At 51.8% G+C, this 27,218-nt stretch overlaps 1 protein-coding gene across 1 annotated transcript; it reads left to right on the forward strand.

Moving 5' to 3' along the window:
* Positions 1 to 102: 102 nt before the first annotated feature.
* Positions 103 to 26,854, forward strand: ST8SIA2 (ST8 alpha-N-acetyl-neuraminide alpha-2,8-sialyltransferase 2). The gene is made up of 6 exons (XM_040570183.1): positions 103 to 307; positions 13,898 to 13,960; positions 15,877 to 16,005; positions 16,476 to 16,733; positions 18,532 to 18,825; positions 26,422 to 26,854. The coding sequence occupies exons 1-6, from the start codon at positions 207 to 209 to the stop codon at positions 26,708 to 26,710; spliced, it is 1,134 nt and encodes a 377-aa protein (XP_040426117.1). The 5' UTR covers positions 103 to 206; the 3' UTR covers positions 26,711 to 26,854.
* The last annotated feature ends 364 nt before the right edge of the window (positions 26,855 to 27,218 follow it).

Genomic DNA, 27,218 nt, shown 5'->3' on the forward strand with positions numbered 1-27,218 from the left:
GCCCCCTCCCTTCGGCCCCGTCCTTCCCCTCCCTCCCCTTCCCTTCCCCTCCCCGCACCGGGCGGGGCGGGCCGGGAGCTCGGCGGGCGCCGAGGGGCGGAGCGGCCCCGCCGGGGGGCGGTGGCGGCGGTGCCGGGACGCGGAGCCGCGCTCAGCACCCCGCGGAGCGGCTCGGCACGGCTCGGCACGGCTCGGCCCCCGGAGCCATGCCGCTGCCGTGCCGGGGCTGGACGCTGGCTTTGCTCACGCTGCTCGTCGGCTTCCTCATCTTCGCCGACATCTCCGAGATCGAGGAGGAGGGCAGCGGGTAAGGAGCCCCCGCTCCGCGGCGCGGAGGATGGAGGAGGAGGAGGATGGAGGATGGAGGAGGAGGAGCGGGGCTTGGGGAGCGGCCGGACAGTTTTCTTTGTCTCCTGCTCTGCCGGCTCCTTGAGCGCCCAAGTGGGCAGGGAGCTCGCTCCGCACCCCGCGCAGCACCGCGCAGCCGGCGGCAGCCCCGGGAGGGACCCCCCGGGACGCCCCCCCCCAGCGGGACGGGACGGGACGGGGTGGGACGGGGAGATGGGGCCGGTCCCGGTCCCGTTGGGGACGTGGAGGTACCGGGCCGGGTCGGGTGCTGGAGCAGGTGCCGGTCCCCCAGAGGCACGGCATCCCGCTCCGGGTAGGGGTGCTGAGCCGGGTGCGGGTCCCGGTGGCGGTGCTGGAGCGGTGCCGGCCCGCTCCGGGGTGTTAGAGAGAGGTTGGAGAGAGGGGGCTGCGGCTCGGCTGGCGGTGGGGTGGTGGGGCTGGTCCCTGAGAGGGGGTTCGGTGCAGGAGGGCTGGGGATGGAGGGGCGAGCTGCATCCCGGGGGGCTCGGTGGGCAGCGCGGGGGGGTCCGGTGGGCGTGGTGGAGCGGGCACCCTGCACCCTGGGGCGGTGGGCAGGGGGCTGGGGCGAGGACCTGTCGGTGGGGAGGGAGAGAGGGAGCAGGGACGAGATTTGGAATGGGCGGGGGGTGATGGAGAGCACCGGGAGAGCTCACGCTGTTCGGCTGTTGGGTCGGAGGCTTTAGGATCGCGAACCACTCCTACCTGGGGCGTCCTGTATGGCAGGGACTAAGGAACCCTAAATCTGGGAAGAGGAGCAATGCCCCACCCGCCCCGTAAACCCCATCTCCGAAGGCTGCTTGGTAAATGAGGGAGTGAGAGGAGGAAGAGCGGAGAGGAGGGCTTGCGTTAACCTGAGGAACTCACTGCAGCAGCGTGGGAAAACAAGTCACATCACTGTAGGAACGGGGGGTGCACTTGTGGTGCCAAAATGGCACGGGGTCCTTCTTTCTGCTCAGGACTGGGTGGAATTTCCTGCTGTAGTACCTCAAAACAAATACCTAGCGCTTGGCTAAAACTGTAAATGAAACGCGGTGATGTTTGTCATTGTTTCATTGTTGGATTATGCTGGGTGCCACGGGCAAGAAGTGCTTAAAGGTCAGTAGCCTTGTCCAGAAACATCCAGCACCAGGCTGTAGGTTACCAGGCTGGGCGGATTATTGCTCCGCTATGGGCTGGCGCTACCTATATAATAAGAAAGGAAACGAAATGCTTCAGAAGCATCCTCCCCATCGGACAGGCTGCTCCGATCCCCTTGCTTTCCTCCCATCCCTCTTTTCCGGCTTTTGCTCATTCTTCTCCCACCTCGCCTATCTGCTGCATCTGTCTGCTAGAACTTGCTGTGCCCTTATTGAAAATCTATTGTTTTGTTAGTTACTTGTCCTGCTCTTCACCCAGGTTCATTAGGGACTCCCAGGTGTTTTGGGGTTTTGTTTTGTTGGTTTGTTCCCCTCCTCTCTTTGCTGTACATTTTATGGAAATTGGATGTTCGCTGGCTGCTTATCTCCAAGCCCTGGCATCTGAGTTTGTTGCTGTAGTTCTCCAAGGAAGTACCGCCAAGCAGTTCAGCGGCAGAGACAGCAACAGGGTCAGATGAGTTCTGCAGAAATATCGAGCAGCCTCTTTCACACGGCGTTTCAGCAAGTGCGGGAGGTAACGTGGGCAGGAGCAGAGATCCCTGTGCCCCTGGCTCAGACCTGCTCACTGCCCCAGGGACTGAAGGAGGCTTCCTATGATCCGGTGCCCTCTGATACACGTGCGTTAGTCCCAGACCAATCTATTTTCTCTATAGATAAGCTACCACCTTGGCTGGGACACAGGAACACGCAGAGCAAAGGTGAGACTATATTTAGAAGTAACCACGAAGTAGGACAAACTGACCCTTTCTCCTCCTTTCTCCATTCCTACCCACATCTTTTCTGTTTTGCATGTCCCAGATCCCTGAAGCGGCCCATGTTTGAGCTCCTTCATCCCAAACACAGCAAGGGGACAAGCTCTGTTCTTCGTGCACCCTAGGCTCTTAGCACGGGAGCCTGGCACAAGGGGCACCCCATCCATGTGTGCAGTCGTGATGGCCAACACGATGCTGTGACCTGGCTGAAGGGCATTGCTGGGGAGAGGTAGCAAAGTTGCAAAGAGTGCGACAGCCCGGGAGATGGTAAAGGTTTTTCAACTTCTGGGGCCACATGCGAGCGGCGTCTTTTTCAATCAGGACTTGTAGGTAAAGGGGACTGCGTGACAGCAAACGTTGACGACAAAACGTGTGCCGTGGTGTAGAGAAACTGCAAAGTTTTCTAGGAGCTCTCGGCGTGCCCAGAAGGGAACAGTTCCACCCTGCTACAGGTTTGGAAGCTACTGGCTTTTTGTTCAGCTCTCTCCTAGGTCGGGAATATCCAGCTGGTGGATGGTTTAGCTCAGTGTCCTCCTCCCTGACCCCCTGGCACCACCTCAGTGGTCGGCATGTCCCAGACGGGAAGCAGGGGGAAGAGGCGGGCAGGGACCCCTGGCACCGAGGGGCTGGGAGCTGCAGGCAGGTGCGACTCTTTTCTTCTTTTTCCTTGGCATCGAAACACTCTCTAATTATTGCGAGGAGCGAACAGCTTGCCCACTTTTACACATACCCTGCCCCCTGCCTGTGATTTGGATTGTCTTTGGAAGGATCTGCCTCGTACGGGTAGGAACAGGGGGAACATACTTCTCTCACCTACAAATACTGAGAAATCGAAGAAAGAGAGAACAAAATGTTCGTTAGGTACAAAGTAAAAATGTAATTTTACTGGCAAATGGACAAAAAAAAAAAAAATCATGCTGTTTGCCCAGACAATAAGTTCCCAGCATCACAGGTGAAAAAGGGGGCTTGGAGCCAAGAGCATCTCTGCCTGGTGGAGCTTCCTGAAGAAGGAGACTCCTTAGGAGGCAAACATCTTTTGCTCCTCCAGATACTATTATCCCTCCTCCCGCAGAGGGGAGAAGCTGAAACAAAGAGGCTAAATGACAGTGCTGGGGCAAGGATGGAAACTCAGCAGTTTCTGGGTCCCGGCACTGTGCTGCCCTCGCTAGCCCCTTCCTCTTGCCCATTTCGGCACGGACACCCCGCTGCCCGCCTGCCCGGGGCCGGTGCTCGGCGGCGATGGGATGCCAAAGGGGAGGTGGATGCGCTCGCCCTTGCTCCTGTCCCACCGTGGTGACATGTGGACGTTTCCAGCGGTGACATGTGGACGTTTCCAGCGGCGTGGCCACGTCGGTCCCCAGCAGTCACCCGCTTCCCGGCCGCTGAACTTTTCCTGCAGCCCGTTGGCGCCCGCCTTTCCCCACGCTGCTCCGTGCACGGCTCTTTGTTTCCCCAGAAAGGAAACAAAAGAGGCGTTCGGGGCTGGCTTGGGGAACGCGACAGCAATCGCTGCCATTTCTTCATCCAGCCCAGGAGAGGGGAGCGGGCCAGACCTCTCTTGCCTTCTGCGGAGGAAGACAAAGGAGGGGGATAATTATTGGGAAAGCGAGGGGGATAATTATTGGAAAATTCTGCTCCTTGGTGGCGGTTTAAAGGGACTCTTTGTTATGCATCTGCTGTAGCGGTTCTGCGGGGGTCCGGCTGTGTCCCGATTGTCTGTAGAGGGAGCTGGTGACCCACTGCCACCAGGTGACTTCTGGAATTAGCGTGTGAGCCATCTTAGGCAGCACTTGACACTTGATAATGGGTTGGACTTAATATGAGTCAACCTTTTTCTCTGCTGGTCCAGACCACGTGCCTTTCCATCCTGATTACAACAGGAATTATATCCTGCTCTTTGAAGTGATGAACTGGAGGATCAAATATCGCTGGCCTGCCCCGAAGCTTGTCGTCAAATCGCCACGTTTCCCTCTTGCGCCCTTTTCTAACGCCTGCCTCTTGAAGTCTCGGGGGAGCCACAAAAAGGCTTCGCATCCTCTGCGGTGGCTGATGCGTTTGCTCTGAGTGGCCTGTAGCATGCTACAGTCATAACACTTCTTGTCAAGGCTGGTCCACTGACTATAAACATCCTGCTTAAGTCCTTCGGGCTGTGATTTATTGCGCCTGACCCGGAGTCAAAGACTTGCTCTACACCAGAAAGTTTTGCTGAAAAAAAAGTGCCATATTCTACAAACCCCGGCTTTTGTGTGCTCACACAGCGGGTGCGCAGGAACCAGCAATTACCTGGGTGGGTCTGGAGGAGGAATGCCTCTCCGCAGCACAGAGCCCACGGACACCAAGTAACTGTTCATGCAAATCAAGTCCATGGAGAGACCTTTGTACTCCTTGGGTATGGCAAGGCTCTAACAAAAGCCCCGTGACGCATCGGGCTGGAAAATAAAAGCAATGTTGGAGCACTGATTTGAATGAGGAAATATTCGGTGTAGGCTTTGATTGCCACACTTCTGACAATAACTCAAGCAGCCCATTTCAGGTTGGCTGCATGCTCCCTGTCAGCACTGCTGTGGCACAGAAAAGCCCCATCTCCTGCAGAGCCACAGGGGCAGGAGGGCAGGGGCGGCTGCCACAAAATGATGTGCAAAACCTCCGTGCTGCTGCCTAGGGCAAGCTGAAGGGGATGAATCTTAGTTTATCTCCTCAAGCTGAGCTCCAAGGGAATGCAGGGATGAGGTGTCCAGCAGCAGGGCTGGAGCAGCAGGATGGGAAAAACCAGCAGGACCCTGAGCTGTCCAGTGGAGCAAAGCAAAATCCAGCGCCAGGAACATAACCAGTCCCTCTGTGGGGTTTTACAGCTGGTGAAAACTTTGGTCCAGTCCTACCTGTCTGCTGCTTGCAAGACCCCAAGGAGGGGATTTCTGAGGTTGCCCATGAGGGGAGTGAAGGCAGCAGCCCTTTGGCTGCTTCTCCAACCAACTCTCCTTGAGCATGGAAGTGCCAGAGACGCAGCCGGTCCCAGCTGCAACAACCAGAGAGCTAAGGAGCGGAAAGCCACCCCGACAAGTGCTACAAGTTTCCCTTTCACCCAGGTGGGCTTTCTTTGTCCCATCACTAACCCTACAAATGCACCATTTAAATCTGGAAGGGAATGGACACTGATAAAAGGCTCGTCTTTTCTTTTTTTTTTTTTTTTTTCCTCTTGTATTCTGTGCTCACATGCCTGCAGCAACCGTGGTTATTCTGCTTGGACATCTGTTCGTCTTTGCCTACCTGCATGCTAAATGTGCTTCAGATCCTCCAGAAAAGCATTTAATAGGAGCTCTTATACCTTTCCCTGGGCTTCCCAGTTATGAGTATTTTGGTTTTTCATCCCTAAGAGCAGAACTACTCAAATACATCTACAAGCACCGTTGCTATAAAAAACAGTTGTTTCAAAGCCAGGCTTCCTCTAATTGCCTCCATCATTTTACTTTCCTTGGGTCTGGGTCACCTTCAGCAGCAAGAAATAAACCCAAACCACAGTATTAGACAGTAATTATTTTGCTTTTTCTCTACTGCCCTTCCCCAGCTGCCTCTGGAAACCAGGGAATTCCCTGTCCCAGCAAATTTACCGTGGGAGCAGACTTTGAAGTGTCCTTCAGCAAACACCATGGCAGAGCAGGCTGGTGTCAGCAGCTCTGCCCATCGCAATTCAATAGCAAGGGGGGAAAAAAAAAAAAAAGAACATCCTTACAGCTCTGTTTTCTTTGTGCTCCCACTGTAAATCTAAACAAGTCCTTTGCCTTGGCTAAGCAGCAGCCTTGGTGGTGGTGGCCTTGGGAGAAGCATCCTCAACAGCAGCACTGCTGGCACGCTGACATCGCTGGTCTTGCTCTTGACCATACACAGGTCTCTTGTTTGCATGGTGTTCAATTCATCGAGCTGGTTGCTTGTTCACGGGGTCAGCTCTTTCCAAAATTAAGCACTGGACTCTTGCTTGTTGCTACTGCAAATAAAGTCCTTGTCATTGCACATAGAAACCCACTGGGAATAGCACAAACAAACAAAAAAACCCACCAGGCTGGCCATCTGCATGCTGAGCATACTGTCCCTGCCTGCCGAGCACTCTCCGTATGCAGGGCTGCTTTTAAAAGCACATACTGTCACCGTCACAACAAGATTTTGCCGTGCTCTCGTGGCCTCCCTCACTCAGACAGCATCACGGCAGGCTCCAGGCTGTCCCACCACCATCCGTCGCCTCCGACCGAGGTGTCACCATCATCCTTGGGAACATCAGCCAGCAGCTACAGCTGGGGACATATTTCCCCTGCTAAGGTTAAGCGTTGTCATCAGACGTCCCCTGCACCTTCTCAGAAGCACACTCGACTGTCGCCCAACAGCTGCTCACTTGGTAATTAAACTTCTTCCCACTGCTTCCTGGATCTCCACAGCATGGCTTTGTGAGCCAGGGGAGGGGAGAGGAGGCTGAGCTCTGAAACAACCAACATTTTTTCAATGTGTGGCATCTGGACACCATGCTTGGGGGAATAAGTCCGTGCATAGGTGGCTCCTTTGCTGGGGAATGCCTCTGATGGTGGGCAAATGGCTCAGGTGGTTGCTGGCCATGGGGTGCAGCTCTCACCTGGGCACTCCTGGTACCCGACATCATGTTGAGGATGCTCGTACAGAAGAACCACACCAAGAGAATGTCACTGCCCAGGAGAGGTCCTCAGCATCCACGCTGACAGTGGAAAAAGAAAAATGTGAGACACTGAGTATCCCAATGAGCCTGGGGACCCTCAATCATTTCCCAAGGTACGCAGCACCCACGATGCTACAAGAGCCACTGGGATTTCTGCCTTTTAGGACAAGGATGCTCAGGAAGACAGGATCTGCTGCAAGACTGATGCTCTACTGCTTGTGCTCTCTGATAGCTCTGCTCAGTTGGCTGAAAAAATGATCTCGGGAAGAACATACAGTGTAGGCATGGTTTTTAAGTAGTGACACATTTCTCTCTCTCAGCTTTTTGCTAGGTCTTCCCTGGACTCTTGGTATTTCACCTTTTCCCTTCCAGAAGGGGAAAACGAAATCCACAGACAACACCCACACACCCGTCCCAAGCCCCTCTCTGGATGCTTTTATCCTGGTTCAACGGCAGCTTCTTTGCTGGCTGTTTCATTAATATACCCAAATAAGCTGAAGGAAGGAATAAGGTCTGCCGATATGCAGGATGGGGAGAGGTGAAGCGTGTGACATTTCATCCCTGCGAGCACGTGAGCATTTTGTCTTTAGAGCAGCGATAAAACAGGAGTGTCACGGGGTAACGGAGTTGAGCCGTGCTGACATTGTGAGGAACGTGTGCGGATGTGAGACCTGACACTCTACAGGTGCAAGAGAGACAAGAGCCTGTGAGCCCTGGACCCGCAGACCCTGGGGGGCAGCAGGGACTGTCAGCGTGCTGCCAGCATCCTCCTGCCTCTCACAGCACCTTCAGACACAGACTGGGATTTAGTGGTGATGCTCTGGTTACCCCAGCACCAAGGGATTCCCAAGCAGCACCCTGGTGATGTGCTACGGACGTCCCTCAGTTTGCCTCGTGTCCTTTCACCTTTGGAGCTGTGCCTTTCCTGCTGCTTCTGCACCGGTTTTGTCACGTAAGCATTTCAGCCTAATTGGCTTAACCCTATTAAGCAATAGGTGTCTCTGTTTTGCAAACTCATGTGTCTCAATTCCTGTGCCCTCGGCGTACGCTGGCAATGATTGCACACAGTGATTTGCAGCCAGGCAGAAAGCTCAGGGCTAAACCCTGCTCTCATTTCCACAGGAGCTGATGCAGAGCTGTGGTTCTGCCTGGCACACGGGGCTGCTTCAATGCCGAGCACCTCCAACCTTCCCCTTCCCTCGTGGGCCATGGGGTGGGTGAAGTGATGGAGGTGGGCCTGAGGCATGGAAGGAAGCAGCTAAATTAGAGAGGCTGGTTTGTACATGACTGACAGACCCCCTTTTACTCAAGAAGGGTGATAGCAAGTGCTATGAGCGGCAGCAAGGCTGTCGGCTGGCACTTTGTCACCGAGCCGCCCAACCTTGCTCCCCAACCAGTGAGGCAAGGTGATGTTCCTGAATCCCCTGGTACAGGCACGATCTCTGAAATGTGGTCGTATGACTCGATAGAAAGAGTGGAACTTGGAGCTGCAAAAATAGCACCTGATATTTAGGAAGTTTTTGACACCCTGGCTGCCAAGCTGTGACAATATGAACAAGTGAGATTTTAAACACATCGAAGTGAGATTTCAAATGTCTCATCAAGATATATTGCAGGCTCTTTCATCCCAGCAGACAAATGCTTTAGAAATTTCCTCCAAATTAATCCCTAAAGAGGAACCTTGCTCGCCAGGAGAGTGCATGCTGGCAGGGCTGCCCAATGGCCACCACTCCTCTTAATCGCAGTATCCTTCACACCCTGGCGTGAAAACCTCAAAAGCAACTGATGAAATGTCACTGGGAATGATGGGCAAATCTCAAATGTCCTGGCTCCTCCTGATATGATATAAAATGTGATATGGGGAGGTGAGTGAGAAATGAGCCTGGCAGCTGGGTTTCTGGTGCAAGGTGAAAACTGGGGTGGGCAGGCAGTGTTGTGTGCCAGTATCCCATATCCAGGGTCAGAAATGGGGTCTGATGCCATCACTTCTCACCCAGTTTTGGCTTTAGTTTCTCATTTGGCAGTTGGCCAAAGGTATGGGCCTGACTCCCTCTGAATAGAGCATTCCCTCTGCATGTTTTGTCTCTTCTGCAATAACAAGAGCAGCTCATGGATGTGGATGGGCTTTGACGTGCTCCCCTCAGAAATCAGCTGAGCATCCAGCGAGAAACCCCCAAGGGGACTTGCTGATGAATTCAGCCTTCTGCCAGTCTCAACACGAACCCCAAACTTCAGGGAAGAGGAGGGAGGGTTGAAGCCTGTGTCCTCGTCCCAGTTTTGCCGCACTGGCCTGAGTGAATCCTGACCCTGAAGGCCCCTTCCCTGAGGACTCAGGGAGCACAGGGCTTAGCTTGATGACTGCATTTCTCTTGGTCAGCAGAACAAATTCGGTCACTTCAAGGGGCAGCCAGAGGACACGAGCCTGTCTCTAACATGGCGGTGTGTGGGTGCCAGACAGTCCCTGACACCGCCAGGTCTGGCCCACATGCATGCACGTCGGATTACCTATCATTGCAAGCATCAGCAGAGCTAAAGTGTGTCAGGTTTTGGAGGAAGGGGGTTGTCTAAGTGTTTGTGGTTCGTTTCCAGCATTGGGGCAGCGTATCCCTTTCCCCAGGCTTTCTGGTGGCAGTGAGCAGGTCGGCCTGGCCTGCAGGGGGGGTCTGTCAGTGCCCTGCTGGCATTGCCCAGGCCTGGCATCACGCCTGTGATCAGTTCCTGTGGCCTTCTGTGTTACATGTGCTTCCCCTCAGCTATCAAGAGCCATGCTCAGTGAAGGGCAGGAGGCATCTGCTCCTGTCCTGGGCTGTGGGCCCGTCACCTCCAGTGTCACAGGCCGAGCCACTTCCCTGTCACCGTCCCAGCCTTAAAGCGAGGACCACAAAATGCACCTAATGCAAAAGAGGGCTGTGAAAACTCACTCAGTAGGTGTTACTCATTTGCACTCCTCAGATAAAACTGTGGCACTCTGAGCTGTCTTTCTGAGGAATTCGGGTGAATAAATTTTGTTTAACAATCCCGCTACGGGTTATGGAGCTGTTACTACCTCTGTTTTATGTGGAGGAGGGAGGAGAGGGGAGCTGGGGCAACCTGTCTCACCCAAGGTCAGGAAGGCTCTGGCAGTTTTTGCTCTACCAGAAATGCAAATGCAGCTGACTGGGTGCTTGGATGTGGCCGAATTGTGTAGCTCACGTATTTGGACCATCCATGCTTGTTGTGCCTGCTTCCCATGTGTCTTCTGCTCTGGGGAGAAGTAGGAACATGAGGTGGGTTTTGTAAAATACCCGTGGAAAACACATTTTCAGATTTGTAAGCCTGCAAACAGGGGTGTGTGAAGCCTGTTTTTAGAGACCCAGTCACCCAAAGAGGCTGTGTGACCTACTTGTTCAGTCAGAGCAGCTTTGATTCCATCTATTGAAATTGCTGGAAGCAAGACCAAACTGCACTGAGCAACAATTAAGAGCATCATTTAAGAAGTGGACAATGATGAAAAGGGAACCGAAAACCCTAAACAACCCATTCATAGACTGTGAATGAAAAAGTCTTTGCATACCTGGTTTGTCAGGAATTATTCATCCAGGAGAATTTGGACCTGAACCATACGACATTTTTTCATTCTTCTCCTCTGATATATGAGTCAGTGTCACTCTAGAACTAAGCACAGAATATTTTGACCTATATAATATCTTAGATAGTCAAAATTCAGCTTGAAAAATCTTAAAGCAAAAATGAGAAAGGATGGCATAAGCCAGTAATAAGGCATTATCGCATATAGATGCAACTTATCGCTGGAAAACATCCAAGCCGAAGTCAAAAGAAGACCGTTTTGTAAATAATAGGATTAGGAAGCAAGTTGGTACTTTGTGGGGCTGGCTATACAATCAAACTGATAACAGCTAGATTAATAAAGCAATTCAATCTGAACACGCTGTAGCACTAGAAAGCTTTTCAAAATCAATGCCTATCAGTGCAATTTTAATCGAGGTTGGTCTTTGCCTTTTGAAGCCAAGAGATTTGAAACTCCAGGTCAGTGAGGTGTAATAAAAAGCATTGTGTTTGTTTGTTTGTTTGTTTGTTTAACATGTGCCTCTTAATTACTACCTTCCATTTCTTAAAGTTTTCCTCTTCCCAGATGGGACTGGAGAGGTGGTATAACGATAGTGGCTTGGCTGCGTTGGTAGCTGTGGCAAACCTTGGAAAATACGGTGCTTGGCTAAACTGGGGGCATTTTGAGCAACTGGTGTGCCTGGCTGGTACCTGCTGGAGGGCTGAGAGAGACATCTGGGTGGGGGAATCTTCCCCATGGTATCACAGCTCTCATTGTCTTTGGTTGTACAAAGGGAGATTGTAGGGAGGGTGTCCAGAAGTTGCAGTGTAGGACAGGAAGGATCGAAAGGCCGGTGGTTTTGAGGTCACAGGAATGTTTTAGGGTTGACTGGACAAGTGGAGAGCTTCAGCCAAGTACCATGTCCCAGTCTCAGGCGATCTCTGTGGCTTGGAGAGAGAAACCAAGCCCAGTGGGGGGAGCAGCATCCCTGCCAGCATCTCAGGAGCTTGCGAAGAGCATCCTTGCTGCCTCTGGGCCAGATGCTGGCTAGCAGAGCCCTGCTCTCTCCTCCACTGCTGAGCTGTCCCTTCCAAGTTCATATATGACAGCAGTTCCATGCCATAATAGGGTACAGATCATATAAATACCCACCCAGGGAGGAAGGCAGCATTTCCTTGCCCTCTCGGGTGTCTGGACAGGGCAGCCACAAGAACACTTTGTGCTGTTTGCACTGAACGCTTTGTGCTCTGTTTGCATTGCAATGTTTTGAAAACTTTTGTTTTTCACAGTGGAGGTAAAATGAAGAACTGACCTCTCTCCCCACTGCCTCCACACACAGCGAGCTGGGAGATGGGCTCCCAGATCTTCTTCCTCACATCCAGCATTGCCTGCCCGAGCACCTGCCTGGATTTCAGGAGAAAACATGCACAGAGCTGTCACTGGGGGCATGTAAAGCTTAGCTTGGATAAATGCTTTTGAATAACGTGTTGTGATGCTTTGGATCAGTCCTGCTGTAGCCGCAAAACATGGATGAGGTGGGAGCTAAGAGGTCTTCTCCACTTCCAGATTTCTGTGATTTTTCCCCCCCTTTCACAGAGATTGTGAACCAGCACTTATTCAGAGAGCAACATTTCTTTTTTCTAAGCCCTTAATCCAGTCCCTATCTCTCTTACAGCAAGTGTGAAGGAGTGTGAATCCCATTTGGAAGGCTCCTTCAGAGGAGACGTCTCTGAAAAGATGCGTGGTTTGCACGCTAATCCAGCCTGCTCCCACAACCCGCGGTGAACCCCATTAAAGCAGAGGCTTGTTAAATGCCAGTAGGCTCTAGGAATAAGCCAGTCCTGCTGTTCCCTTGATGCACCAAAAAAAAAAAAAAAAAAAAAAAGAAAAAAAAGGAAAGAAACAGCTCGCTAGCTCTCAGGTTTGTCAGAGGAAAAAGGAGAGTGTTGGAGGAAGAATCTCAATGGCTTGGTCGTAGATGGGCTCCTGCGGGAGGGAGGGAGGGAAGGGACAAACATCACAGCATTTCCAAGGGTTTTATATTATGCGATGCTGAGGATTGCTCTCAGCCTAACTAAGAGGTTTACATCACGTCCCACAAGCCTGAAAATCTTTTTAATGCTGCCAAATGGTCATGCTCACTATTTCATTTGTGTCTAATACATTTGGGATCTTTTCAGGACTGCTAGAAATACCTGCTCCTGAGATACATTTTCATTAAGGTATATATTTCCAGGTAATAATATTTCTGCTGGAGAAGAATTTGGTTCTCTTTATGAGCGTGTTCATATAGTTAACTGTACAATGGAAACAATAAAATGGAGCAATGAGGACGTGGCAGCTAAAATGCGTCTGCCACTGAGTGTCACCAGAAAGCAGGGGACAGATTCTTTGTGGCCTGCTTGAAAATAGCAAGGTAAAGCAAGAAGGGGCTCTGCAGACAGCTAAATGCAGAACAATACTGGGATTTGTTTAACCGAGGATTTATGGGCCATACGAGTGACATTGGTTTCTGAAGGGGCTCGGTCCCACCTATTTTAAATTATAGCATCAGTCCAGCGCCTGGTGCTGGAAACGTGGGCTCTCTGTTCTCACAGGTCCTGCTCAGGCAGGTCTGGTGCCCATCCTCATGCGGGGCTGCCAGGTTGTGGCAGTGACAAGGCTGGCCCTTCAGGTCCCAGCTCCAGCTTGCGAGCAACTGTGGTGAGTTGGTCTCGTAGCTTCAGCCAGGTCACACCGAGGGTGGAGACCAGGGGCTTCAGGGCACCCGTGGGACCGGAGCGGGTTGGAACGGGGCCCTGGGTCTCTCTTGGGTCACTGGAAGCTGGGAGAAGGCACACGGTGAGGACAAGGTCTCTGCAAGTCACCCAGGAGGCTGGTGGCTCGTTTGGGATAAACGGAGACGTTGAGTGGTCTCAGTTTAATCCCAGGATGAAGCCAAAGGCATGAATCCTGGCCAGGTCATTCCATCAGTCCCCTGGAGAAGGACAGGGGGACGTCCCTTGTCAACCTGGAGTTGGAGGAGACCTTCTCTAGGCACAGCTCCCACCTGAGGCGTAAAAAAAAAAAAAATAAAAAAAAAAAAGTTGAGATGTATTTAACGCAACCTGTAGGCTGCACGCTGCTTTGACAACAGAGACCAGATGTCTTTGATGGCTGGTTAGAGAGCGCAGGTATTATTAATTGGGTTGGTTAGGAGCTTTTCGCTGTAATGGTTTTACGGTCGCAGTAGGGCAGCAGCGACGATGGATGTGAAAAGCCCTTCACAGGCATCAGGACATCTCCGTTCTGGATGGGGTGAGATGCGAGCGGTGGCTCAGTTCAGAGCCCTTCGGAGCAGGATCTCTTGACTGTTGAACAATGCTTGGCGAAGAGGAGCCGGGTTTATAAATAATGCATTTCCTTTGTCTTGCAGGAGTTCTGGAGGCAGAGGTACAATCAGATCAGCTGTGAACAGCTTACATAGCAAATCTAATAGGTTTGTAAATTAGATTTTGTGTTCATTTGTTTTTGCTGTAAGGCAGCTATTAATCTGCTTCTCCTCTTCACTGGATAGTGCTGGTCTTATTTAGCAAATGTATCTGTTTCTTTTCACTTCTGCTTTGCATTTTCTTAATCGTTTCTCTCCCTCCTTCCCCAGCTCAGTGCAATAATCATTTGCAAATAACCAAGGATCTGCAAGTTGCGGTGATTGAGAGAATGAGAGAGAGTTACTTATTGTGAAAATAAGTCAGTGATAGAGTTGCCATTTTCGTAGTTTACTGTGTGCTATTAGGAGAGAGAGAGCATGCTTTGACATCAGAACGCCATTCGGTTTTATCGTAATGCAGTTCAGTAACGTCGCTCCCTTGCAGAGTCATTTCATGGCATCACAGCCTCACTCGGTGCCTCTCTGTGTTATTTTTACGATGATGTTGTGTCATCCCAGCGCTGCCAAGTTGTAAAGCCCAGCGACACCACGCAAGAAAGAAAGAGCTGTGCCATTCCGCGACGATGTTGCAACACATCATCAAACACAGAAAACGGAAAAACAACAACAAAAAAATCATAGTTATTCCTCAGATTCCTTTACCCTATTTCCTTTAAGATTTTTGACACCTCATAAGTAAGCTTTGCACAGCATGAGATGAAATAGCAAAATGCACGATGGGAAACAACCTCCACTGGAGGCAGCCTCTGGAGAAGGTCCCGTAGCATTTGGTATGTACAAGCACACACAAGGACACTGACATCCAGCCTTTATCAACACATCTCCCTTCGTTTCTGCAACACTACATAGTTTGAGATGTAATGTGTCCTCAGGAGCACCAGCCTTGGGCTGGAGATGTGCTCCCAGGAGCTACACATTGCCTTGAGCCTGGGCGATGAGCTCTGCCCCGTCTCTCCCTCTTTTCCCACCTTGGGCTTTACCTGCCTTTTATAAATGTATTTATTTACAAACTGTTCTCCGTCTGGAAAAAACCCTTTGCGCTACAGAGGGAGATTCCCTTCAGCTGGTAGCAAGTGCTTTGGCTGTGTGTTTTTCAGAGCGCTCTGAAGTGTGAAGGCTTTTTCGGGGCTGCAGACACATGCACAGCTTCTTGATGAGATGTTTGGGTATTCTCTTTGGAGGGCAGCTGGCTGAAATCAAATATGCAGAGGCTCCCTTAATTTATGCCATTTGATGTAAATTGCACTGAAGTGCTGGGGCCTATTTGCCTCTTAGAGCAGGGATTAAAAGCTGGGGTCTCCCAGTGATCATCTCCAAACCCCAGCATGAGTGTATCTGGCTGTTTCTCATCCCCCTGCTCATTTCTGGGCATGGAGCAGGCAGGATGGATGCTGAAATCATTTTGTTCTTTTTCAACGGGGGAAAAAAGTTACCAAGAAGCCAATCTCCCCCTGTTTGGGGTCTTCGTAGGGAGTACCCAACCTCACAAGCAGCACCCAGCAGCTCAATTAATTCATTTCTCCATAGGGTGAAGTGCAGGTTGTGCTTCCCTCTTGAGGTTTTTACCTGTCCCAGGAGCTGAGGGGCTCTGCTTCGGGGTGCAGCCCATCTCTTGGTGACATCTGGGGCTCTGCAGGGCTGTGTGTCTCGTCTGCCAGCCTGTCTCTGCAGTGTGCTCTTGTTTCCTATGCATGCGCTTCTCCAGCTCGATGTGTACAATTGTGTTTTCTGTAAACCTGTAAGTATGTGTTTGTGTGAGCGAGCAGGTATTTAAGGATCTGTGTCGGCTTGAGCGTGGCAGAATACAAACAGGCTTTCAGTTTTCGTTTAGGTAATAACTACAATTTTGCTTTTCTGATGAAGTTTGAATTCTAGCAGCCACAGCTGAAGACAGTGATTAGAAATGCCATTGGGATGCTAACGGATCCTGTCTCTCTCCCTCGCCCTGTCTTTCTTTTCTCTAGAGCTGAAGTAGTAATAAATGACTCTTCGTCTCCAGCTGTTGTTGACAGAAGTAATGAAAGCATTAAGCACGACATTAAACCAGCCTCATCCAAATGGAGACACAACCAGACACTCTCTTTGAAGATCAGGTACTGGTAATTACCTATAGGACAAGAGACAGATCTGGTCCTCTCCAGTGCAAGCTGGCAAATTGCCTCTGTATATCATCTAAAGAAGTCAAGGAAGAAATAAAAGGCTTAGCTCCTGCTGAGCTAGACTTCATATCTGTAAGCGATCGCTTGGAAATGAGTTCCCGGCTGAACCAGCTGGCCCTACAGCTGTGAAACACGGAGCATTTGAGCCCCCAGTTTCCAGGCCAAGTGCAACTGGTGTGCAATGCTGGTGTGCCCCGGGGGGAATGCAGAGACCCCACTGATGGTGGGCCAGCCATGGTAGCCTGCTGGAAGGGCTGGATGGGGCAGGAGAGGGCATTGAGATGGAGACAGCTGTTTGGAAGCTGTTCCTGCAGGGCAGGCAGGAGACAAAGAGTTCATCTTCTGTGTTACCCAAATTCCCTCTGTACCTGAACTGGTGGGGCCGTTTTCTTCCCTGTCCCCAGGAAACAGATCTTGAAGTTCCTGGATGCAGAGAAGGATATTTCGGTGCTGAAGGGGACGCTGAAGCCGGGGGACATCATCCACTACGTCTTTGACAGGGACAGCACCATGAACGTCTCGCAGAACCTGTACGAGCTGCTGCCCCGCACCTCGCCCCTCAAGGGCAAGCAGTTCCCCTCCTGTGCCATCGTGGGCAACTCGGGGGTCCTGCTCAGCAGTGGCTGCGGCCCCGAGATCGATGCACACAGCTTCGTGATCAGGTAGGGGCCGCATCCTGCCATGTGATGGGTTTGGGGGTTTGGAGGATTGGAGAGGTGCAAGCATAAAGTTCATCAACGCGAACGCCCTGCTGTGAACTCCTTCAACCACTGCCAAGCGCTCCTTGCAAACACAGCTCATGCCTTCTCACCCTGCTGTCCCCAGTGCCCATGTCCTGCAGTCACACTGCCCCCACAGACCTGCGGTGGCAGGTCCCGATCTCCACCAAATTCCCTCCAGAAGATGCTCGGAGTGCAGAGGAGGAGCACACCAGCCCTCCCATCCATCCCCAGCACCTGTGTACATCCGCTAGCTGAGGGGCTGTGGGATCCCGCTGATGATTTATGTATGTGCAGACATTTGCTTCCTGGCAAGTCTATTATGAAGACAGCCCAATCCATCAGCAGCTCACGGAGGCAGTCCCCTGCGTGACCTGGGGATGAGGATAATGTCACCTCTGCCCTTGCTCACGGCCAGCTGCTCCAGCCTGGCTGCCGGCAGCTCCCTCCTGGCCACGGGGGACTGGACCCGTTTGCATCCTTAAACATAACCAGAGAGAGCAAAGGAGAAAACAGCTTGTTGCTCTTCTGGCAGAGTTTAGGGAGGGGTTTCATGTCAGGCAGCAAAGTTGCAAGAGAAAAGTTTTGCTGGGCATAAGGTTGGGTAGGACTGGGATTTGGAATGAAGTCTCCCCAGCCACATGTGCTAGTGCAGGGCTGGCGTGGACGTGCTCTTTGAACCATACATTAGCCAAGCCACCACTCAAAACTGCATCCTCACGAGGAGGTTTTCTCCAGGCGGCTTTTTCAGCAGGGCTGGCAGTGGCCAGCAGTGAATGGGGTCTGCGTCCAGGACACGGCTTTGCTCTTCAGACCCAATGTTTATTTTAAGCCGTTTGACTCCTGCAGCGAGCACATCGGATGGGCTCCAGGGCCCCACATGCCGCTCGCTGGGTTTTCTTTCCATTATTTCCCCATCTGCAAAGTGGAGAAAAATAGCAGTAATGGCTGTTTGTCGAGACAGATGGTTAAGACACAATTCCTGCTTGTTAAATACTGTAAATTCACTGTAAAACACCACTGGAGAGCACGGTGTGCTCTAGGAACCCCCCACAAAACAAGGGGGATTTGCTGGCGGTCTATCCCACAGCTCCTCCATCCTCATCCCTCACAGGAGCACCGGAGCCCCTACCCGCCTGCACAGCCCCAGAGGAGGCAGCAATTAAAATGATGGAATGAGACTGGGTTTCTGAAGGTCACAGGCTCCAATCAGCCAAACCCTGTGGAGTCCAAGTCCTGTGGCACCCACCTCCTGCCGGTGTCATTGTCACTGCTGGTGCATGTTTCACCTGGGGACATCTGCCAGCCTGCCCGAGCTGCTGCTGCTGCCGCGGGGCGCGCAGGCACTTACAGAGGCGAGCATCTTCCTTGCGTGGGAAAAGCCATTTCATTTCAAATCTGCTGTGGCAGCAAACAAGGGAGGTTTGTTGCTCTGTGTTATTTTTGAACTGCACCAGCAGCAATACAGACCGTACAAACCCGCCCACCAGTTACACGCAGCATTAGCATTGCCCAGAGGAACATGCACACGCGTGCCAGCGTACTGACATAGCTCATCATTACCAGGTGAGAGCCTCTCTAATTTATTGCAAAGCCTCATTCTTCTTCCTTCCCCTTCCACAAAGTGAGGGCAAACGGGCACATCTGTCACTGCCCCAGCTTTGGGCATCACCCCCACAGTATTTGTTAGTGCCCTATCTCATATCCATTGCAGAGGGCTGTTCAGTGTTTCCCCTCGCAGGTGCAACCTGGCCCCCGTCCAGGAGTACTCACAGGACGTGGGCATGAAGACAGACCTGGTGACCATGAACCCATCGGTCATCCAGCGAGCCTTCGAGGACCTGGTGAACGAGACGTGGCGGGAGAAGCTGCTGCAGCGCCTGCACAGCCTCAACGGCAGCATCCTGTGGATCCCGGCGTTCATGGCCAAGGGGGGCAAGGAGCGCGTGGAGTGGGTGAACGAGCTCATCCTGAAGCACCGCATCAACGTCAGGACTGCCTACCCCTCACTGCGCCTGCTACACGCTGTCCGAGGGTGAGAGCACGGTTGATGCGCTCGGAGCCAGCATTTCGTGAGCTTCCTGAGCTGGGTTTGTGCTGGAGGCAAACAGCACGAGCTGTTTCTTCTGCAGACCATGAGGAAGACTCCATGAGCTGTGGCTGGGCCCTAAATGAGAACCGGAGACCACCTTGCAAGCGGGGGGCTCCTCGCTGGGCTGAGCGTGAGGTCTTCTAGGTGTGCAACAGAGCCTGAATCTGATGGTGCTTTGCTGTCTGTAAGCCTGGATGTCACCACAATCACTCCCCATCCTACTGTTAGGGCTTTCCTAGGAGAAATGGGTGTGTGCTGGCTGGTGACAAGGCTCGTCAACTTGGGCTTGAGTCACATGTGGGGACATCACCCAGCTCCTCACATCAGGGAGCTGGTGGTAGCTTTGAACAGCAGAGACCCAATAGTTCCTGAGTAGTTCTTGCATAGCCCATGTGCTCCTGTAATGCTGCTAATTGCAGTGCTCATCTTAAATGAACTTCTAAGGCAGGGAAAGGTCTGATGTGGCCTAGTCCTGCTAATCAGGTAAATAGGCTCAGGTGATGGTGAATGGATGTGTTGGGAGGGCAAGAAGGGGTTGCTGCAATTTCAGGAGTGTGGAAGGCACAGCTGGAGGGTACTGGGGAGGTTATAAAGAAAGGGAGCCCCAGGGGTGAGACTTCTACACGAATGCCTTGGGGATGAGGTAGGCTCTTGCTTTATTTCTTTGGGGTAAGAGATCATCTGTTAGGTATTTAGGGAGAGCAGGCAGGTGGTGGCTTGTGCAGGAGGTGGCTTAGTGTCAGCCCCTTTGTAGCAGCAGTTCTCCTCTCTCATCCAGACTCCAACCTGTTGCTCTCCCAGGCTGGGAATTCATTTGAGCAGGTGATGCTCCCCCCTCTAAGCCTCAGCACTAACAGTTCTTGATTACTTTGGGCATTTCTTCCCCTCTGCACCTTCCAGCCTGAGCTTTTTGGATGGGTTGCTCCCTGCTGGCATTGCCTCGTGCCAGCACAGGGGGTGGGCACAGGGCAGGCCCTGGGGGTGCTCTCGGGGTGGTTTCCAGCACAAGCCAGCCTAAGCTGGGCTCTGGCATCACGGTGAATCCCAGGCAGCAGTAAGGCGTGAGGACAGCTGGGTCTGCCCTCCAGTGACTGTGCTTGAGGCTTCCCTGGGCCTGAGAGGCATTTTACAGAAAATGCTGGCTTTGAGGTAAAGAAAGGGAAGGAAAATGACACCACAACTCATGTAAAAGGGGGGGAGGGGGGGAAATAACCCAAATTCTGAGCTATTCCTAGCTGTAATTGACTTACTTTCATCTGTCAAAATAGAATTAAGCTCCTGTAATAAGCCCTTTAAATCAACAGGCTGCTAATCCTGTGCTGGCAGCCGCTCCCGGTGCCGGCACCTCCCCGCAGGAAGCTCTGTGAGGGTCTGGTGGGGCCAGGCACTGCTCCTCAGCTCCCCACGGGACGAGAGGAGGGTGCCCCAAGCTGCTGGGCTCCCCTCCTCACCAGGGGAGCTGCTGCCTGCCCTGCCCTCCTGCTTATCAGCCCAGCAGCAGGAAAACGAGGATGCTGTTGATTAATGATTACCAAAACATATGGTGCAGTTTGGGATGAGGAAGGAGTCTTTCCCCAAGTCAAACTGACCAGAATGAGTAACAGTTTAGTTATTTACCTTCTTTGATACTAATTTCTACAATCATCATGTATTTTTTCTTGATGAACTCCTAGCTGTTAGAAGGGCATGGTCTCCAATAACTTCTGCAGTCCCCATCTCTCTGAGGAACATGGTAGTTACAGCATTAAGCTTTTTCTTTGATGGATCTGAGATTTGTGAAATTAAGACACCCTGTGGAGTGTAGCATGCAGCTGAGAAACAATAACCCACAAAGCCTTCTGAACACCCTCTTGCACTACAGTGATAGCGTTGTCCCTTCTACTTTGCTGCTTTGCTGGATAGAGCTACCTTTGATTTATAATCTATCCTAAGTTGTTTTAGAAATCACAAAGAAATGAGGAAGGTCTTTCAGCTAAGAAACTCTTTTAAGTATTTTCCTTTTTTTTTTTTTTTTTAAGAAATTGCACTTTCTACACAGACTAATGTTATCTCAGCCAACTTCAATTCAGCTACAAAAGCTTTGCCTTTACTGTTCTTCCTTCACTTCCAGAGAAATACATTTGTAAGTTCTTGACTCTTCCTTGAACCACGGAATTTATTGTCCTGCTCTGCTTTTCCCCAGACCAAAATGCATTTCCGTGGCAATTGAACATTTCTTCCTATAATTTGCAGTGCATTTGGGGCACTTGTAGAGCGTCCATCACTGAGATAAATAAAAAGCATTTTGTTTTTGTCGTCCTTAACAGCATCATGTGAGACACACCTTCCCAGCTGTGCTGGTGCCTTGAATGTTTGCTGGTAGGCTTTGTGTCGGTGGTTCTGGATAACCAATGCAGTAGGACAGAGGCTCTTCTCTCACGGTTAAACTCACCAGCTCCACTCCCTGCATGCTGAGAAGGGGGAGAGCCATCAGCATTTTGATGGAGGGGCTCAGAAGCAAATTGTCAAAGTGATGGAGCAGAATCACTAGCTAAGGAGCCTGGTGCCAGTGCCGGCTCCATGCGTTTTGGGGTGCATGACTCACTTCTGAGACATTCTCTAAAATGTCTCCTGAGTGATGCTTCTGGCAAGCACAGTGCTCATCTTCTGGCTGGGAAGCAAGCGAGCCCATTATAAGTCATCTGTTAGTGTCTCCAAAAAGCCAAGCAATAGTGTCTCCCTATTGCCAAGCAGCTTTTGTTAGAGAAATAACATGAAATGCAGGAAGTGGGGGGAGACAATTGTGTCTGGAGGTCTGACTATCACCTCTTGTGGAGAATTCATGGGCACGTTTCAGTTCGCCTTGTATAATCTAGTCTAGCATTTCTCTCTGTGTCCATCACAAGGGTCTCTTGGCTGTAACCAGTTCTAATCCCATCAGATTTTATTAAGAGCTTCTTTAAAAAAAAAAAAAAATCAATAGATCTTCCAGCTCCTTGGCTCGCTCTCCCATTAGGTTTACCATTCAAGCAGCCGTGACAGCTCGCGTGTGCTCTCTGTGACAGCAATCGCCTCGCTTGGTGCCCGCAGCTTTCATAGCACGGCTCTGCCACGCGTCCTCAGAAACACAGCTTGGTGGGACATAAGGTGGGTTCGTCCTTGCATCAGATCTCTCTCTGGGTCCTCACACCTGAATAACATCGAAGTAAAGCTGTGTGTGGGTTAGGTAAGTGGTATCACAGGAAGGAACACTTGTGTGGGCAATTATTCTCGCCCCTTCTGCATGAGCAAATGAGGCACGCTGTATCCAAGCTGGTGTCTGTCTCCACCATGTCCCCATGATGCTTGGTTGGTTCCAGTTAATCAGGAAGAAGATTTAGGTTTTCCTTTGTAAAAAGAAGGGGAGAAGCATAGGAAGGAAAGGGTAAAGAAATAGTGATCCTCTTCCCAGTTACATTTCTCCTGTCTGGGGATGGCTCAACTTATGGATGTTGAGTACCCTGTGCGTTCAGACGGGCATCGCGGTTACACAGACCTGCGTAAGGACTCAGTTATTCATCTGTCACCAATCTTTAGCCCCTCAGCATCGATTTCCTTGTGCTGGGACACTACAACCCAAGCTCCATCTCCCCCTGCATGTGCCGTGTCAGGACACGGAGGCTTGGTTTGGGCTGGGGATGAATCCCAGCTCCGGGTCCAGCTTTGGGACTCTCAGTGAGGACCTGAGGGTCAGCCCCCATCCAGCACGGATCTGGTCACTGCGTGGTTATTTTGTGGGAGGTGCAGGAGGAAACTGGACACATGGACAGATGGATAAGAAGATATCGCTGTCCCCCGGGGCTCCAGCACTTCATCTCCTCTCTGTGCTGTTCCCTGCTGGTCCTGTCCTGGCGTGCAGCAGTGGGAGCACGGGGTGCCAGCAGGGTGCTGATTGCCTTCAGCCAGCCTCTCGTGAGCGTTAATGGGAGCAGGATGTGTGTGGCAGGCAGATAATGTGCTTCAGACACTCAGGGGCTAGCACCTCCACAACAGCTTGTGTTTGTATCGCACTTGTACAAATAAGCTGTTTTAAAAAGGTCTGAAATTGCATTATTTCAGCTATTCTGATTTGTATCACAAAATAATGCGGCTGATGCTGCTGAAACTTGATTTCTTCATTGGCCTGGCTTTCTTTTACTCATTTCATCAGCGTGATAGATTTTCTGTTTATTTTATCCTGCAGTTTAGGATGGAGGGTACATGTTGCCTGAGGGTTTCCTCAGATGCATCAGGAGGTGATGTGCAAGCCCAGGGCGGGATCCTGCCCTTGCTAATGATCCCAAACACTGCCTGCAGGGAGGAGTTGTGCACCCAGCATTTCGGCACGAGCTGGGGCCAGACTCTGATCCCCAAATTCAGTGCACAGGACGATGCAGGGGGAGGATGAGCGCTGTCAGTCCCTCCAGATGCAGGTGGGAGCCGGCGCTTCCTATGGGTGGCTTCAGAGCGTTTCCTCTCCAGAGGGATTCCCACTGGGTCTCGAGGGCTGAGCCACGCACCAGCAGCAGCACTGGGCAGTTCTGCTCAGGAGACTTCTCAGAAACCTTCTGGGAAAATGGTGTTGCTGTGATTGCCTCCGTGTGCTGGAACTGTTACGTTTTGCCTGGGTTTTGGGGAGGAGCAGCACTTTTCCCAGTGGCCAGAGGGCACTGGTGACCTCTCTTTTGCAAGACACCTGATCTGTCCGTGGCAGATGGTACCCAGTGAGGAGAAAGCACAGGGCTCTGAGCTGCTCCTTCCAAAACCTCTGTCCTTGGCTAGCACCAAGTATCAGCTCGGATAGGTGCTCAGCCCTGTGTCTGGGCTGCTCCCTTACAAAAGATGGCCTTGATGCTCTGGTGGCATTTTCCATCTGTTGTTATCATGCTCCTCCAAACAAGAGCTGTCTCAGGCAATTCCTGCCTGGCAGCATTATGGCTCCTATTCATAGCTGCATCCCACTCAGGTGCCAGACCATCTCTGTAGCTGCTTACGCCCCTGAGGGTTTGTTTACGCCGCTTCTGAAGGAGGTCGGCGCTCGGAAGGGCTCTGAGAAAGGAGGCATTGAGTTTCAGGACTGCTCTTTGCTCTTCTCTTTTAATTGCTGTCTCTTTCCATAAAATGTTGCAGTTAATAGTTATGGTGATTGGTGTAGCCAATTTGAAAAATAATTACTGCCTGCTTCAAGATTATCTTTCCTCCTAATTAAAATCCCGGACCTCACATATTAAAGGTGTGCTGTTGACACAGCATCCCATGTGTGCCCAGACAACCTCATTTGGATTTACGGAATTAATTAGGTTTTATTTCCATCCCCAGCTGTTCTCTCCTGCACTGGGGATGTGGCCATTGTCTCTGTTGGCCAGTGGTGGGAGAGACGAGAGGGAGATTGTCCTGCACTCCTGCCACAAACGGGTCATTAAAAAGTGTTCCACAGCACTCACTGGAGGTTTTCCACCTGAATTGTGTAAGAAGCAACTTGCAAGTGCTGTGGTGTGACCTGTGGTATTGTTTGGACATTACATATTAGGTATGGTATCTGTTATTTTCATTCTGAGCATCTGAATTGTCACTGAGCCCCGCTGTGATGTTGCAGGAAGGTTTGGAGTGCCCAGTGGGCATGTTGGGTTGTTTTGGCAGATTCCCTTCCTGCTGTGGCTGGGAGGGCTCCTCGGAGTGCAGCCCCTATCATTTTTGTCATTCTTAATATATCACACAAAAAAAAAAGTCAGCATTTCAGGCAGGCTGGGCAGGCACCCCAGTAGCTTGCTGTGGGGTGCCCTCAAACTGAGGGCTGCATCTTCCCCCAGAGCCACCCCCAATGTGACAGCTCCTCCCGGGTGGCTTCCCTGCCACAGGAGGATACCCTAATCCAGCATTAAACAGCTGTGATAACCTCCCATTTCTCTATGCACATCAGGGGTCTGATGTGATTCCCCTGAAGAAATCAAGGAATCTGTCTCGCAGCCACCTGTGGGATGAGGCAGTGGCACCACAGCAAGCTTTGCTGTCCCCATAGCTCAATCCCTGGGCAAGCCCAGAAAAGGCCAATGGTGACGCTTATTCTTGCTGTTTTCTCCCCACTTTCTTGCTCCTATTCCATGCTGGGTGCTGGGGAGAGGTGTCAAGCAAGGAGGAAGTCCTTCCCCAAACACTGCACTCGTACTTCACAAAAGCTGCGGGCTCCTGGCCAGTCCTGGGGCGTTGGACCCCCATGAACCTGCCCCCCCCCCCCCCCCCCCTTTCTGTGCATGCCACTGGAATTTGATTCACCAGAAAAGTCAATTTTCCTCTTATCTTGCTGAGAACAAGCAAGTACATTTTGTGCCTTGGTTGCTAAATTTTAATGGCTTTCGTGAAAAGCTAATTTGCAGGATTATGGCTCTGCTCTCCCGTGGTTTCCTGCTGTCTGAGCCCCAGACCCTCGGGAGCCCAGCGGGAAGCATGAATGAGGAGCAAGACGTGTCCTGTGTTCAGTCACCTGCACCCAGGCCCTTTGAATTATCCATCACCAATAATCCACTGGCAGACCCCACGGCGAGGGCTTGAGCAGGCAGCGGTGGCATCAAACATGTTCGGGGAGGAGGGAGCATGCCTGGGGACCTCTTCCACCCCCCCAGATCTTCTCCTTTCTGATTTTGCTCCTCGACGGTGCTTTGCCGCTGAGCAAACCAGATAACTTGTCTGTGCAATAACACGCTGGGCGCTGGAAACTTCTTATTACAAGATGTTGATACTGCAGGAACTTTTATCAGCAGCCCAAAAAATACAGCTGCTGCTCCTTTCTGCTCGTGCATCACTACAGGATGCCTCCTTCCCCCTGTCTTTTCACCATCCCTCATAAAAACCAGCACAGCTTGCAACAGGGAGCGCATCTAGCTTGTGTATCGTGTGTTGCATATTGCAGTATGTCCAACTGCATGTTTCATGAACTGATGTTGCAAAGCCCGGCACCGTGTTTTGATACAGGGCCGCAGAACAGTGGCTGTGTGTACCACGGGCACCAGAGCAGGTGTGTTTGAGCTCCTTCAGCCTGCTGACCCTTTATTCAAAGGCAAACGTTTTTACAGCCCTGTTGTGTTTACTGTCAGTAAAGTCTTCATTGATCAATGAAAATCATCAGCTGTGTGCGCGAGTGGCTGCTTCAAGGGGCTGCTGGAGTCTACTTGACGTGTGGATGGTTAGGTCTGAGGTATCGATCCCCTAGGTTGATTGGAAGATAATTGTAGGCTGAAGTACCGAAGGCCAGCGTTGTGAGCAATTTGTTTTTCGTAACGGATTGCCGAGACATGAGATGCTTCAATGCCATAGCAACACGTGTGGTGTAACCGCCAGACAGAGAGCGGGAGATGCTTATTCATGAAGCGATCCCCAGAGAGGCTTTCTTGGCATGGAGAACTCTTCTGCTAGTCAGAAACCTCTCACTTTGAATCACCAATATATCTCGGCCGGAGAGGGGGAAAAAATTCACAAGAGACGAGCTTTGTGTGCGAGCCCGGCTGCGGGGGCAATAACAGGCTTTCCTCTGCTGTCCTTTTGCAGGTACTGGCTGACCAACAAGGTGCACATCAAGCGACCCACCACCGGCCTCCTCATGTACACCCTAGCCACTCGCTTCTGCAACCGCATCCACCTCTACGGCTTCTGGCCCTTCCCCCTGGACCAGAACCAGCACCCGGTCAAGTACCACTACTACGACAGCCTCAAGTACGGCTACACCTCGCAGGCCAGCCCGCACACCATGCCCTTGGAGTTCAAAGCCTTAAAGACTCTGCACCAGCAGGGAGCCTTGAAGCTGACTGTGGGGGAGTGCGACGGGGCCACCACGTAGGGCGGCCCCCGGCCGCGTTCCTGCAGGCTGCACAACCAGGGCAGGCCGGGGAGGGGGCGGAAAGGCCGAGTGCGGCCTGGCGGGGATGGTTGTCTTTGTCAACGTGCAGAGCAGCGGCACAAATACATATACGTGGTACCTATATATATTGACCTGAGTATTATAACTGTTTGGTGTTCACCAAGGAAGGGGCAGGAGAGGCACGGGAGCATCCGGAGTAGCCGGCCCGGGCGAGACCTTGCACTCGCTGGGCTGGGAGCGGGCGTTCGACCGACGTCCGAGGCATGTAGTGGTGACCTTGGTTTTTGAGGGTATGTTAGGTGACGGGTAAACGTGAAGCCGTTTGTCGTGACTGGTCCGAGGTTGGTAGTTAGTTTGTTCGGCCAAGACCGCCTGGTGCGCTGCAGCAAGGCACGTTCTTGGCTCCGTGCTCGTGGCGGGGAGGGAAGGGGCAGGGAGCGGGGTGGGCAGGGAAGGTTTGTTGGCGGCTCTCACAGCTGAGGAACAC

Source organism: Cygnus olor, chromosome 11 (genome assembly GCF_009769625.2).
Source record: "Cygnus olor isolate bCygOlo1 chromosome 11, bCygOlo1.pri.v2, whole genome shotgun sequence".
NCBI lineage: Eukaryota > Metazoa > Chordata > Aves > Anseriformes > Anatidae > Cygnus > Cygnus olor.

Excerpts from the sequence above, each read along its gene's own strand:
- ST8SIA2 (XM_040570183.1), top strand. The coding sequence starts at position 207 with ATGCCGCTGCCGTGCCGGGGCTGGACGCTGGCTTTGCTCACGCTGCTC. Across the intron at positions 308-13,897 it reads ATCGAGGAGGAGGGCAGCGG|GAGTTCTGGAGGCAGAGGTA; the intron begins GTAAGGAGCCCC and ends TTTGTCTTGCAG. Across the intron at positions 13,961-15,876 it reads TTACATAGCAAATCTAATAG|AGCTGAAGTAGTAATAAATG; the intron begins GTTTGTAAATTA and ends TCTTTTCTCTAG.